Source organism: Mesoplodon bidens, assembly GCF_964165515.1.
Source record: "Mesoplodon bidens genome assembly, chromosome: 19".
Lineage (NCBI taxonomy): Eukaryota > Metazoa > Chordata > Mammalia > Artiodactyla > Ziphiidae > Mesoplodon > Mesoplodon bidens.
Window position 1 is genome coordinate 5,793,079 of NC_138179.1, and position 16,107 is coordinate 5,809,185.

Here is a 16,107-nt window from a genome sequence, read left to right on the forward strand (position 1 = left end):
TGTGGGGCGTGGGCTCTAGGTGCACGGGCTTCAGTAGTTGTGGCTCCCAGGCTCAGTAGTTGTGGCGCACAGGCTTAGTTGCTCCGTGGCATGTGGGATCTTCCCGGACCAGGGCTCGAACCCGTATCCCCTGCACTGGCAGGCGGATTCTTAACCACTGTGCCACCAGGGAAGCCCCTAGTCTTTCTTATTTGGCCCTCTTTTCTTTGCTGATGAATGAATCAACAGATGGAACACCTGCTTCCTCTATACTGCAAATCACAAACTAAGTTTCTAATAAAAATTACAGTTAAGTTATAAGGCAAGTTTTCCAGTAAGACAGTAAGGTTTACTAGAGAGGGAGAGAGCCCTCAGGTGACCTTTTCCCAGGGAAATCTCCTTAATTATCAGATTTTTATTTATTTATTTTTGGTCGTTTTTTCTTTATTGATGTACCTCCTACCTCCCCCATCCCAACCCCAGTTTCAGTCCCTTCCATCTATACCCAAAAAAGAAGGTAGTGAAAGGAAGGTATTATTGGGGTTCTGAGTCCCTTGGGCAATTAGAAAGGAAAAAGAAATCAAAACAGGGACTCCCCTGGTAGTGCAGTGGTTAAGAATCGGCCTGCCAATGCAGGGTACATGATTCGAGCCCTGGTCTGGGAAGATCCCACATGCCGTGGAGCAACTAAGCCCGTGCACCACAACTACTAAGCCTGCGTTCTAGAGCTCATGAGCCACAACTACTGAGCCCGCGTGCCATGACGACTGAAGCCCGCACACCTAGAGCCCAAGCTCCACGAGAGAAGCTACCACAATGAGAAGCCCACGCACTGCAACGAAGAGTAGTCCCCGCTCGCCGCAATTAGAGAAAGCCCGCACGCAGCAACGAAGACCCAACACAGCCAAAAAATTAAAAATTAAAAAATTTTTTAAAAAAAGAAACCAAAACAATCACTGGATGTGACAGAGACTGACACTCAAGAAGTCAAGCAGAGGGACTTCCCTGGTGGTCTAGTGGCTAAGACTCCTCGCTCCCAATGCAGGGTGTCCAGGTTTGTTCCCTGGTCAGGGAACTAGACCCCCACATGCCACAACTGAAGATCCCACATGCCACAACGAAGATCCCACGTGTGGCAACTAAGACCTGGCGCAGTCAAATAAATAAATAAATATTTAAAAAAAAAAAAGAAGTCAAGCAGAGTTGCTTGCCTGATAACCTGTTGCAAGTAGTATCAGTATAGGAGTTTACCTCTATCAATGGTACTCAAACTTTATTGCAGAGTTACTTGAGGTGCTCAAGATTCATTTTCTAGATACCATCTCCAAAGACTGTCAGGGAAAGGGCCTGAGAATTTTCATTTTGGAACAACACTCCTGCTGGCTCTGATACAGGAGATCCATGTACCCTATTTTGAATTGTAAAACCCTTATCTTCATATATGGTATTTATATCAAAACTCGTTTCATTCCACTGGTGACGGATAGAGTAATTCAGAAAAGGTATCTTCAAAACTGAAATTGGTGACCACACTATCAAAGAGGCAGCCTTGGAATATTAATGAATATCCTTAGTTGACTCAAATCTATTTAACAAGAGCAAATACCCAGCCCTTTTATTAATATTCAGTGCTTGAATAAAATATAAATATTGTATCTGGTTTGTTAATTCACAAAGAAATGAAGACTTACCTTATTGGTCAGGGAGTACTACCTGAGTTCTAGTTGTCAGCAACAGCTTTCTTTTGAAACAAGTATATGCATTTGCACATAAACTTCAAAAGAAAATAAAGTAAAAAAAAATGTGTCGTACCTGGTAAAGTCTGGTGGAACAGGAGTGGTAACAAAGGACGCCATGGGCTTTCGATGAACTTGCTGAAACATCATGAGGATCGCTGAGCTCTTAGATATCAACTCACTCTTACTACAAGATCGCAACTGTTTGAGGAAAAGAACTGTCTGAATAAAAAAATTACTATACATTGGCACCCCCAAAATCCTTAATAAAGAAGGAAAATGGAAATTATTCTGGTTATATACTGAAAAAACTGAGATAAAGAAAAATATTGGGTTGGCTAAAAGTTTCGTTGGGTTTTTTCTGTAAGCTGGCTGTAGTAGCACTTAGTTGTCTTTAACTTTATCCAAAAGTTTTGTTAGATTGTATGTGACAGCTATCATATCAGGGTGCATTTAAAGAAAGACTTCTCAAAATTGGTGAATTTTTGTGTAGCCATTTTAATACTAAAGATGGAAGAAAAAAAGCAACATTTTCGGCATATTATGCATTATTATTTCAAGAAAGGTAAAAATGCAACCAAAATGAAAAAAAAGATTTGTGCAGCGTATGGAGAAGGTGTTGTGACTGATTGAACATGTCAAAAGTGGTTTGCAAAGTTTCATGCTAGAGATCTCTCGCTGGACAATGCTCCACAGTTGGGTAGACAAGTTGAAGTTGATAGCAGTCAAATCGAGACATTAATTGAGAACAACTGATGTTATACCACGCGGGAGGTAGCCGACATACTCAAAACATCCAAATCAAGTGTTGAAAATCCTTTGCACCAGCTTGGTTATGTTCACTGCTTTGATGTTTGGGTTCCACGTAAGTTAAGTGAAAAAAACCTTCTTGACCATATTTCCGCATGTGATTGTCTACTTAAACGTAATGAAAAAAATCCGTTTTTAAAACAAGTTATGACAGGTGATGAAAAGTGGATACTGAACAATAATGTGGAACAGAACAGATCATGGGGTGAGCGAAATGAACCACCACCAACCACACCAAAGGCCGGTCATCCAAAGAAGGTGATGTTGTGTATATGGTGGGACTGGCAGGGAGTCCTCTCTTATGATCCCCTTCTGGAAAACCAAACAATTAATTCCAACAAGTACTGCTCCCAATCAGACCAACTGAAAGCAGCACTCAACAAAAAGCGTCAACAGAAAACGCATAATCTTCCATCAGGACGACGCAAGTCCACATGTTTCTTTGATGACCAGGCAAAAACTGTTACAGCTTGGCTGGGACGTTCTGATTCATCTGCTGTATTCAACAGACACTGCACCTTCAGATTTCCATGTATTTAGGTCTTTACAAAATTCTTTTAATGGAAAAAATTTCAGTTCCCTGGAAAACTGCAAAAGGTACCTAGAACAGTTCTTTCCTCAAAAAGATAAAAAGTTTTCAGAAGACGGAATTATGAAGTTGTCTGAAAAATGGCAGAAGGTAGTGGAACAAAAGGGTGAATACGTTGGTCAATAAAGTTCTAGGTGAAAATGAAAAATGTGTCTTTTATTTTTACTTAAAAACCGAAGGCACTTTTTGGCCAACACAATAGCTTCTTTCAAAGTGGGTTTGAAAGTTAAGAATCTATAAAGAATCTAGGTTTAATTTCCATTATAACAGTAAAGTTATTGAGTAAATGCATTTGATTTTAATGTATTTTTCTCTCCTTGTATATTAGCATAAATCCAATTCTAAGCAACTACAAATGTAGTTTAGACTGGTACAGTGAAGCCATTATGTATATAAATGAACAAACCCCTAAAAGTCAACGACCTTCAAACAAGGATTTCTCAAATTGCACTCCAGGGAACAGAGAAATGTTATGACCTAACACACAGAAAAAAGTCTTAACCTCTATCAATCTAGGAAACATTAAGTTATACCAAAGGTAAAAAGTGAGAAATCCAACTTTAGCAAAATAAGCATGGTAGTTAAAAGACTACTGACTTTGTATTCAAGACAACCAGTTTGAAGTCCTAGTCCTGCCACACACCAATTATGTGGCTCAGAGTCTGTTAATGTGTAAAACTGGAATAATATCTACCGCTGCTTGCTTTGTTGGTTTGTTAGATCAAGCATGAAGCTGTATGTGAGACAGCTTTGTAAACTGCTATGGGCTGGATCGTGTCCCACCCCAAACTCATTTGTTCCAGTCCCAACCACCAGTACCTCATAGTGTAACTATATTTGGAGATAAGCCCTTCAGAGGACAAAACGAGAAGGCAGCCATCTGCAAGCCGAGAGAGAGGTCTCAGGGAAAACCAAACTGCCAATACCTTGATCTTGGACTACCAGCCTCCAGAACACTGAGAAAATAAATTTCTGTTGTTTAAGCCTCTTAGTCTGTGGTGTTTTGTTACGGAAGCCCTAACAAACTAATACACTATCAAGTGCCATACAAATGATATTCATAAAACCCACTACAACTGGGTTTATGTCTTTTAAAAGATAGTTGCTTATAGCTCACCAAGAATAACGATATAACATAACTGGTATCATATGATAAATACCAAAATTTATAGCTTTCATTCAAATATTTATTGAATGCATACTATGTGTATCCCTCCTTGACCTTATTTCCTCCAAAGGTAGACTTTTAAATAGATACCTTTAATAAAGTTAAGGTAGTTCCTTTTACTCTTAGTTTGCTGAATAATTTGGCCATGAATGAGGATCGAATATAACTGAATGTTATTTTAAAAATTAATATTATTCTATTCATTTCTACTTATACGTTCATGTGGTTTCGCCCTTTAAACTCTTGAGTTACAATCAAGAGATTTTTCTGATAATGAAACATTCCTTTCATTCCTTTGATTAACCCTACCAAGTCTTGCATTCTTGTTTTGTTTTAGTAAGTATCCTACTAATTTTGATTTGTCAGTATTTTAAGATTATGGTATTTATGTTTATAATAGAGTTGGGCTTTAATTTCATTTTCTTATAGTGTTCTTATGCTGACTGGTTATTAACATTACATCAATCTCAAAGACTGAGATGTTAGCTTTGGTACATTTTGTATTCTTTTAGGAAAAAAAAGTGCTTATAATAATAGATAACAGATATTTAAAGATCTGGTAAAAATTTTCCATTAGTCTGGATCTGATGTTTTTGATGTCTTTTGACTATATACTTCCAATATAATTGACGTAATGTTTCTTAGTTTAAATTATATTCTTTCGTAAGTCATTTTTGGTAATTACAATTTCCTGGAAAATTATCTTCTTCATGTAGATTCTACCTGAATAAAGTTGCTCATTTTTGTAAAGCACATAGAGTAGTGCCTGGTATATAGTAAATGCTATATCCATACTTACTTTTTAAAGTATTTTTATTATTTAAATTTCTACTATATTTGTAGTCGTGTCCCATTTTTCTTCCCAATATACTGCTGGACATTTTCTTCATTTTTCCTAATCAACCTTGTTAGAGTATCTTCTATTAAATTAATTTATTCAAAGATCCAATACTGGGTATGTTGATCCTCTCAACTATTTCATGGCACTCTCTTGTTATTTCATCACTACCTCTGTGATTTCCTTCCATTTTATGCTTCTATACCATTGTTCTTTTTGTCTTTTTTCACTTATTCATAATTTCTTAAACTTCATTTTAGACTAAAAGTTTCCTTCTAAATATCCTTTAGCTACATCTGACTATTTTAATAATTTATCATTTCAATGGCAATGTCCTCCTTCACTCAAGAACTATGTAGAATTTAACATATATTTAAATGCATACTTACATACATATATGTAAATATTTAAACTGTGTTTTTGCTTTTCATGTCTATCTTAATTATACTGTGGTCACAGAACATGTTGTTTATATAAATTTATTTAATTTCTTCAGAATTCTATATACCTTAGTATGTGACAAAATGTTGAAACTGTTCCATGTGGACTTAAAAAGAATATATATTCTTCAGTTTGGGATTCAGAATTCCACATATACCTTTTAAATAAAGCTCTCAATTTTCTTTTCAAAGATCTTCTATTCTTACAATCTTTTGTTAGTTGGAACTATTAGTTTATCAGATTTAAATAAAATAATTTATTTTTAATCACTCACTACAGATAGTAATTTTATGAAAATCTTATAATTCTGTCAGCATCTGCATTATATATAATGAATTTATGTTTTTGGAACACAAAATCATAACTGTCCTATCTTCCTAAGGTAGACTGTTCCCTTTTTATCACTCGTAATATTTTCACTTTAAATTTCTCATCATTCTCTAGATCTGTCTTAAGAAGTTCACCATGGGATTTTTAAAACTTCGACTTAATCCATTTACATTTATTTTTATTACTGATGTCAGTGTCATCCACTAATGACAATACACAAAAACCAAAAAAATACTCAACCTAAAAATAACCAAAAAAAAAAAAAAAGGAACAAAGATCAGCTGGAACAAACAGCAAGATATTAGACTCAAACTTCACCCTATAAGTGAGCACACTAAACATCCCAGTTAAAAGTCAAAGACTGTCAGACTGAATTAAAAAAACTAGAGCCAATTGTATGCTGCCTACAAGACACACACACTTTAAATATTTAGGAAAAAATACATTAAAAATAAAATGAAAGAATAAGATATGACATAGTAGGGCTTCCCTGGTGGTGCAGTGGTTGAGAGTCTGCCTGCCGATGCAGGGGACATGGGTTCAAGCCCTGGTCTGGGAGGATCCCACATGCCACGGAGCGGTTGGCCCCGTGAGCCACAATTACTGAGCCTGCGCGTCTGGAGCCTGTGCTTCGCAACAAGAGAGGCTGCGATAATGAGAGGCCCGCGCACCGCGATGAGGAGTGGCCCCCACTTGCCGCAACTAGAGAAAGCCCTCGCACAGAAACGAAGACCCAACACAGCCATAAATAAATAAATAAATAATAAAAATAAAAAAAGATATGACATAGTAATACTAGTTAAAGGAAAGCTAAAATGGCTTTTTGACATCAAATAAACTAGATTTCAAAGCAAACAGAAGGTCTTTCACACTGATAACGGAAACAATTCATCAAGAGAATATAACAGTCCTTGGACTTCCCTGGTGTCAAAGTCGTTAAAAATCCGCTTGCCAATGCAGGGGACATGGGTTTCAGCTTTGGTCAGGGAAGATCCCAAATACTGTGGAGCAACTAAGCCTGTGTGCCACAACTACTGAACCCTCATGCCACAACTACTGAAGCCCGCACACCTAGAGCCCATGCTCCACAACAAGGGAAGCCACCGCAATGAGAAGCACATCCACCACAACGAAGAGTAGCCCCCACTCACCATAAGAAGAGAAAGCCCACGCGCAACAACAATCCAACACAGCCAAAAATAAATAAATTTTTTTTAAAAGTTAAAAAAAAAAAAGAGAGAGAATGTAACAGTCCTAGATGTTTATGCCCCTACTAGTATGGTTTCAAAATTTATGAAATTGGGAACTTCCCTGGTGGTTCAGTGGTTAAGACTCCACACTCCCAATGCAGGGGGCCTGGATTTGATGCCTGGTCAGGGAACTAGATCCCGCATGCTGCAACTAAAAGATTCCATGTGCCACAACTAAGACCTGGCGCAGCCAAATAAATAAATAAATATTTTTTAAAAAACAAAAACCAAACAAACAAAACCCAAAATATATGAAGCAAAAACCAATAGAACTGCAAGAAACAAACAAATCCATAATTATTGCTGAAAATTTCAATACCCCTCTCTCAATAACTGATAAAACAAGGAGACAGAAAATTCGCAAGGATATAGTAGACTTGAACATCATCATCAACCAACTTGACCTGACATTATAGACTATCAGAAAAATCCCCAAATATCTGGAAACTACTTGAGTCAAAAAAGTCACAAGGAATATAAGAATGTATTTCAAACAGAAAGGTTTCAAATCAATAACCCCAGCTTCCATCCTAAGATTTTAGAAAAAAAAGAGTAAGTGAAACTCAAACTAAGCAAAAGAAAGAAAATAGGTAAATCAAAATAAAACTCAATAAAAAAGAAAAAAACAAAACCAAAACCTAGTTGAGAAGATCAACAAAAATCAATATCCTCTAGACAGACTGATCAGGGAAAAAAGATAGAAGATACAAATTACCAATGTCAAGAGAGAAGTGACATCATTTAATTCTACAAATGTTAAAAGGATAATAAGGGAATATTATTAATTTTATACCAATAAATTTAGCAAATTCAAATAAAATGGAATAATTACTTGAAAGACACAAACTACCAAAGCTCACTCAAGAAGAAGTAGTCAGGGACTTCCCTGGTGGTGCAGTGGTTAAGAATCCGCCTGCCAATGCAGGGGACACGGGTTCGAGCCCTGGTCCGGGAAGATCCCACATGCCGCGGAGCAACTAAGCCCCTGTGCCGCAACTATTGAGCCTGCGCACTAGAGCCTGAGAGCCACAACTACTGAAGCTCATGTGCCTAGAGCCCATGCTCTGCAACAAGAGAAGCCTCCGCAATGAGAAGCCCTCACACCACAACAAAGAGTAGCCCCCGCTCGCCACAACTAGAGAAAGCCCGCACGCAGCAACAAAGACCCAATGCAGCCAAAAATAAATGAATTAATTAATTAATTTAAAAAAAGAAGAAGTAGTAGGCAATATGAACTGCCCTATATCTAAATTTTTTTTTTGGTTGCACTGCACAGCATGTAAGATCTTAGTTCCCTGATCAGGGAATGAACCTGTGCCCCCTGCAGAGGAAGCACAGAGTCTTAACCACTGGACTGACAGGGAAGTCCCAAGAACTGCCCTGTATCTATTAAAGAAACTGAAAACTTTTTGTTTTCCTTCTTTCTTTCCACAAAGAAAACAAGGCCCAAATGGCTTCATTGGTGTATTCTATCAAACATCTAAGAAAGAAACATTATCAGTTCTACACAACTTCTTCCAAAATACTGAAGAGGGCATAATTTAAAGCTCATTCTTTAAGGCCAGCATTACTCTGATAACAAAGCCAGACAACAATTCTTTGAGAAAAGAAAACTACAGTCTAATATCCCTCATGCACAGAAGTGCAAAAATCTTAAACAAAATTTTAGTTAATCAAATCCAGTCATATATCAAAAGGACAATACAGGGCTTCCCTGGTGGCGCAGTGGTTGAGAGTCCGCCTGTCGATGCAGGGGACACGGGTTCGTGCCCCGGTCTGGGAAGATCCCACATGCCGCGGAGCGGCTGGGCCCGTGAGCCATGGCCGCTGAGCCTGCACATCCGGAGCCTGTGCTCCGCAACAAGAGAGGCCACAACAGTGAGAGGCCTGTGTACCACAAAAAAAAAAAAAAAAAAAAAAAGGACAATACATCAATCAACTTAGGGTTTTTATCCCAGGATAAAAGTTGGTTTAATATTTTTCTTAAATGTTCATCTATTTTAAGAACTAAAAAGAAAAACCATATGATCATCTCAGTACATGCAAAAAAGAATTTGACAAAATCCAACATTCAATCCTAATGAAAACTCTCATCAAACGGAATAGAAACGAATTCCTAAACCTGATGAAGGACATCTACAATAAACCCACAGCTAACATCATACTTAAATCAACATTGCTAAAGTGTCACATCTCCCTAAATTGATCTATAGATACAATGTAATTCTAATCAAAACCCCAAAACTTTTTTTGGCAGAAATTAATAAGCTGATTCTAAAGTTCATATGAAGATGCAAAGGATCTGGAATAACAAAAAACAACTCTAAAAAAAAGAAAAGGAAGAGCAAAGTTGGAAAGCTAACACAGCCTTTTATTATAAAGCAACAATGATCAAAACAGTGCAGTAGTGACATAAAATAAATCAATAGACAACGTGTATATGGACTAAGTTTTGAAAAAGATGCAAAGGCAATTCAGTGAAGAAAGGCTAGTCTTCAACAAATGGTGCTGGAACAACTGGATAGCCATATATAAAAAACAAAAACAAAAAGACTACCTTGGATCCATATCTCACATATAAAAATGGACCAGGGACTTCCCTGGTGGTCCAGTGGTTAAGACTCCACACTCCCAATGCAGGGAGCCTGGGTTCGATCCCTGGTCAGGGAACTAGATCCTTCATGCCACAACTAAAACATCCTGAATACTGCAACTAAGACCCGGTGCAGCTAAGTAAATAAATTTTTTTAAAAAAAGGATCAAAATGGATCATATGCCTAAATATAAAACCTAACACTACAAAACTTCTAGAAGAAAACACAGGAGAAAATCTTTGTCACCTTGGGTTAGGTAAAGATTTCTTAGCTATGATAGCAAAAGAACAAACTGATAACTTACACTTCATCAAAATTTTAAAACTTCCCTTTAAAAGACACTTTCAAGAGAATGAAAAGACAAGTCATAGACTTGAAGAAAATCTTTGCAAAGTACATATCTAATAAAGGACTTCTATCCAGTTTTTTTATAAAGAACTCTCAAAACTCAGTAAGAAAACAAACAAGTCAATAAAATGATGGGCAAAAGATCTGAACAACAACAAAGAAAAAGATCTGGACACCTCAACAAAGAAGATATATGGATGGCAAATAAGTTCAAGAAAGGATGCTTAGCATCATTAGGTATAAGGCAAATGCAAATCAAAACCATAATGAAATATTATTACACTCCTATGAGAACAGCTAAAATTAAAGATTGACTATATCATGTGTTAGCAAAGATGTGGAGGAACTGGCACTCTCAAAGACTACTGATGGAAATATAAATGGTACAATCTCTTTGGGAAAACAGACAGCATTTATTGAAAACCTAATCATGTATCTACCACTCTATCTTAGGAGGACCCAAGAGAAAACGAAATATATGTCCATCTATAGATTTGTAAATGAATGTTCACTGCCACTTTATTTGTAAAACCCAACACCAGAAAGCAAACCAAATGACCATAAACAGTTGAATGGAAAAACAAATTGTGGTATATACATACAATGGAATACTACTCAGCAATTAAAAAGGAAACAACTATTGATATATGAATGAACTGCAAAATAATTCTGCTAAAAGAAGTCAGATGTAAAACAAGTATATAATGTGTATGATTCCAATTACATAAAATGCTAGATAAGGCAAAATTATCTATAATAACAGAAAGGAGATAGGGGGTTGCCTGGAGAGGAAAGTGTTGGGAGAAGCAGAAGGAGAATTTATAAAGAGGCACAAAAAATTCTGGAGGAAAAAAGTCACTACTTTGACTATGGTGATGGTTTCACAGGTGTATACATTTGTCAAACCTTATCAAATTATACACTTTAAATACATGCAGCTTATTTTTTGTCAATTATCCTTCAATAAAGCTGTTAAAAGAAAAAAAAAAAGTGCACAGATCCCCAGATCCCACCCCTACTCCACTTATAGCTGGTTTAAATTTGTCCTATCACTCCAGCAGAAGGCTGCTAGTTTATTCTCTGGAAGGGATAAAATAAAATCTCTGGACTAGGAGAACAACATGCACAATTAAGAATGGGAATACTGGGGAATTCCCTGGCAGTCCAGTGGTTAGGACTCGGAGCTTTCACCACCGAGGGCTCTGGCTGGGGAAGTGAGATCCCACAAGCCATGCAGCACGGTCAAAAAAAATACTGAAGAGAAAAACAAGAATATATAAATACTTAGGTACTGAACTCTACCAGCCAAACTATCAACCAAATGTAGAGATTGAATAAAAATATTTTCAGACATACAGTCTCGAAAAATTTATTCTGATTACCCTTTCATGAAAGCCACAGAGGAAGTGTGATACCAAAACAAACGTGTAAATCAAGAGCCTGGAAGCCACGGAAATCAGGAAAGGTGGGATTCAACCCAAGAAAGAAATGAAGGCGATCCCCAGGATAATTAAGAGACCAACTGCATCAGACAGCTGTGTATCAGGCATAGAGAGGAATTCAAGAATTCCAAAAACCAAGTTCAAGACAGATAAAATTATCAAATATTTATGTGACACTATACATTTATTCATTCACTATGTACTTTATCCCCACCTACCCCGAATCTAAATTATAAACTCTTTGAGGATTATTTTGCCATTGTGTCCACTGTTGTGTTCCAAAGCACCTAAAGCAATGTCTGTTTTCTATTTGGTATGTAATAAAAATTTCCTTAATAAATAAAAATGCTAATTTTACCCTAAGAATCATTATGTGTAAGTAATTGGCAATAATATTCTATCTCGAAGGCACCACTTAAGTCACAATGTCAGAAGATTTTAATCTTTTAAAGATTCCTATTGGCTGTTATTCCCAGTAAAAATAATTCTGTTTTTTGCAAAAACAAAATTAGTATTATTTTATCCAGTTCCCATACATGATGGAGAAACCTTGAATCAACTGATTCCTATTTCATAAAAATCCCTAGTATAGCACACAGATCCCCAGATCTTTTGATCTTATATAATCTGTCAAAAAACAAAAAACAAAAAAACTTTTAAAGTACGTGAACAGAAAAAGGATAAAGACTTTATTTCATTTCATTTAATATTTCATCACCTGATGCTCTACTTCCTGAAGTAAGGATTCCAACAGTTCTGTTTCTTGTGTCAGAGATGTCTTCTGACCTATTTAAAAAATAGCAGAAGACCAACACTCAGGCTTCTTACTGGTTCAAGAATGAAATTAAATTTCATTGAACATATTCAATAACAAAGAACCAATCTCAAGTAAGCAAAACTTCTTCATTACAGCTACCCTAAAAAAATTTTCCAGAGTTTTAATTATAGTAGCTTTGACAAGAGGATTTCAGAACTAACCTTAACTACAGTTACAGACAAAGGACAATGCAGGTCTATTAAATACTTCTAAGAAATATACAGTGACAGTATACTTTGTAATGAAATTAACATTATTGCTTCTTCTAAAGGAATATAAAGCTATAGAAAACTAACATTTTTAATCAATCAACTATTCTAAAATAATTCCTCCCCCAAAATTTAAATGCAGCCTAAAAAGAATGTAGTAAGTAGGACATTTGTTTATATTAAATGTCAGCAAGAGGTATGTGCTTTGAACATAATAGGAACCTGTAAAAAAGAATGTCCAGAGAGGAAAACAGTCTCAAAGAAGCTGGAAACACAGAAGGATAAAGGAATTACTGTTAAAGAAATTATTATTATAGAGAAGGAAGAAAGAAACTGCTTTACATGACACAAAAACAAAACAAAACAAAAAAAAGATAGGCACGCTTGCCAAATCAGACCACCTACTTTGTAAATCACAAAGTCTGAAGAGCTGGAAGCATATCCCATGAAGTTAGCAGAAGTTGTATCAATTTGGTGTAATGTTAATTGATACAGAGGAACAATTAACAGGTAGAATTTCTATTTTTTAAAGCAATCTTTTCCTAGCCTATAATAACTCACCAACCACTGAACCTCAAGGAGGTTCAAAGCACCATGTACACAAGCAGCATAGAAAAACTCACCCATCAGTGTTATAAGCTTATTCTTCAGCTGTGTGTCTAACCGTGCAATCATCATCTCCACTGCATTTTTAATTTCCCGAACACGCTCATCTTTTGCATTTCTTACAGCTTCGACATTTCTTTCCTAGAAGGTAAACAGGTAAAAAAATTTTAGGACTCCTCTGTTGGCACAGTGATTATGAATCCACCTGCCAATGCAGGGGACACGGGTTCGATCCCTAGTCCGAGAAGATCCCACATGCCACGGAGCAACCAAGCCCGTGCGCCACAACTACTGAACCTGTGCTCTAGAGCCCGCAAGCCACAACTACTGAGTCTTCGTGCCACAACTAGTGAAGCCCGCGCGCCTGGAGCCCATGCTCCACAACAAGAGAAGCCACTGCAATGCGAAGCCCGCACACCACAATGAAGAGCAGCCGCTTGCCGCAACTCAAGACGGCCCGTGCACAGCAACAAAGACCCAACACAGCCAAAAATAAATAAATAAATTTATAAAAAATTTTTAATTGAAGAATTTTTTAAATAGAAGTAAATAGACATTAATGCAATCACTGCAATTATTCTTAAAGTCAGCTGAATTCCTGAAACTCAGAAAAAAATTCTTAAACAATTAAAGCATAATAAAGTACACAATATTTTAACAGTTAAACAGAAAGATACGTAATTACAAAAAAAACTGCTTTGTGTAACACATACAAAACACATACTCAAAGCCCCAATCATGTAGGAAACCACTGTTCAAAACCAAAAAATTATACTAAAGCCAGTTCACATCACACAAAACTCTAAAACAAATGAAAAATTTGAAAAACCACATCTACTCCAATTTACGAAGTTTTAAATTTTTTTCAGAACGAAACAAAGAAAAAAATAGGGTTTTTAAAGATTGCAGAGTAGTTTTTTTAATAGCATACTATCAAAAATAAAAAGCAATCTTTCCTATACTTGCTATTATTATAAGCACAAGCAGTGAAAATCTCAAACTAGAACAACCTCCCTAATGCCCAAATTAAAATGCTGTCAAGAGAAAATAATAGAAAAAAAGGTAACTAAATGAAGGCCAAATAGAAGCCATCCAACTTGTTTATATTCCAAAATGACTTTGTGTAGCATACATGTAACTCAAAAACATTACTTTCTGTATAAAGAATGTTATAAATGATGATCTCGATCTTGATTCCTACATGATTAAAATAAAGACAACATCTTGAGTAAGGAATGGTCTGCAAACCTCAGGAATAACTGTCATTCTGGTAACTTTAAACAAAATATATTCCAAAAGTATATTTAGTACTTAAATGTTTGATGCTTATTACATTTTCCCATAGAAATAATATTACAAATGGTAAATAGCTCACTAGAGCTCTTTGACCCATATACAGTATCTAAAGAGTAGTGTTAAATATTACTCTTTGAATTCTTCAGTTTTAATTCAGGACACCAGAAATAGTTCATTCCCTGGTAGCAGAAATTCTCCCAAAGAATGAATGACTTAATAACTGTAAAACTCAATACTGATTCTGTTTAGGAGTCAATTACCGACTATGTAACAAACAGGCTTATTTAACTCATTCACTGATTCTCTATTTCTGCATTAAGAGGAGGCAATTCTCTGGCTCCAACTTCAGAACAGGCAAGGGGTTTGGATGCAAATTCCTCAGCTAGTTTGAAGTTGGTGAGAACTATAAATATATCTTATCAAAATTTCAAATCTTGAGTTCAACATCTGATTGATTTATATTATAAAAAATATATATTATAGACTATAAAAGGGATAATGATCTTTCAGTAGTAGTCTTACCACTTCTTGAACTAAGCTGATCAGTTCCATGAGACGCCGACGAAGTTTGGCTACCTCTTCATTCACTTTAGTAACATGCTGCTCATAAATTTCCGCCAAAGGTTTAAAGGTATGTCCACCATGCTATTTAAAGTAATGAGTAGTTTTTGAACATTTTCATATATCTCATCTGCATTTACATTCCTTCCTTAACACTCTATGGATACTAATAAACTGGTAAATAATTTCAAATGAATTTTATCTTTTGGCTGCCTTTACTTTGTTAAAACAGGCCAGAGTTTGCTTAAAATCACTTGGCCCATATAGGAAATCCTTCAAGATTTTAGATAATGGACTTTAGCAAAATGTTTACTTATCTAGAAGTCTTCACTCATTAGAAAGAAGCAAAATCCTTAACAATGGCCCAAACCACCTGACACAACCTTATTTGTCACTCTTCTTTTGGTCAGTATTAGCCTTCTTCCACGACCTCAAACCTCTTCCCACAGCCCATTGCAAAAAAAACATCTTGGGCTTCCCTGGTGGCGCAGTGGTTGAGAGTCTGCCTGCCGATGCGGGGGACACGGGTTCATGCTCCGGTCCGGGAGGATCCCGCATGCAGCAGAGCGGCTGGGCCCGTGAGCCGTGGCCGCTGGGCCTGCGCGTCCGGAGCCTGTGCTCCACAATGGGAGAGGCCACAACAGTGAGAGGCCCGCGAACCGCAAAAAAAAAAAAAAAAAAAAAAAGAAACGTCTTATTCAAAAATAATTCTCTTTCATCCACCCTGTCCAAATTCTCCACCCACTTAACTCCTACTCAATCCTTTGGAGCTTAACTCAGGGTCAGGTCCCATGGTTATTCACTCTCATCAGCACTGTATACTTATTCCTAATATTTTATCACAACAGTAATTAAGTACAGAACTAGTTGTTTGATATCTGCCGTGTTCATCTCTGAACCCCTAGTCTCTAGCACAGATGAATAAATTAGAAAGGTACTTGAGGAAGAAAGATTAAAAAAAAAATCATAAGAACTAGATGTCTGCATTCCTATTGTTTCACAAATGTCTATAAAGTTTTTGTTCCATTTTAAAGAAACTAAAATTGGAAATCACAGCCAGGATATCAGATCAACTGATATGAGTAGACATTTT

At 36.5% G+C, this 16,107-nt stretch overlaps 1 protein-coding gene across 7 annotated transcripts in view; it reads right to left on the reverse strand.

Annotated features, from left to right (window-relative positions):
• The window catches only part of TRIM37 (tripartite motif containing 37), a 139,133-nt gene that overhangs the window by 106,997 nt on the left and 16,029 nt on the right, over positions 1–16,107 (reverse strand). For all 7 annotated transcript variants that reach the window (XM_081218680.1, XM_081218678.1, XM_081218677.1 and 4 more), the window contains exons 6-9: positions 14,976–15,098; positions 13,175–13,298; positions 12,244–12,311; positions 1,792–1,916 (exon numbers count right to left, since the gene is read on the reverse strand). In XM_081218680.1, the coding sequence (XP_081074806.1) occupies positions 1,792–1,916; positions 12,244–12,311; positions 13,175–13,298; positions 14,976–15,098 (440 nt within the window). The remainder of the gene's footprint in view (positions 1–1,791; positions 1,917–12,243; positions 12,312–13,174; positions 13,299–14,975; positions 15,099–16,107) is intronic.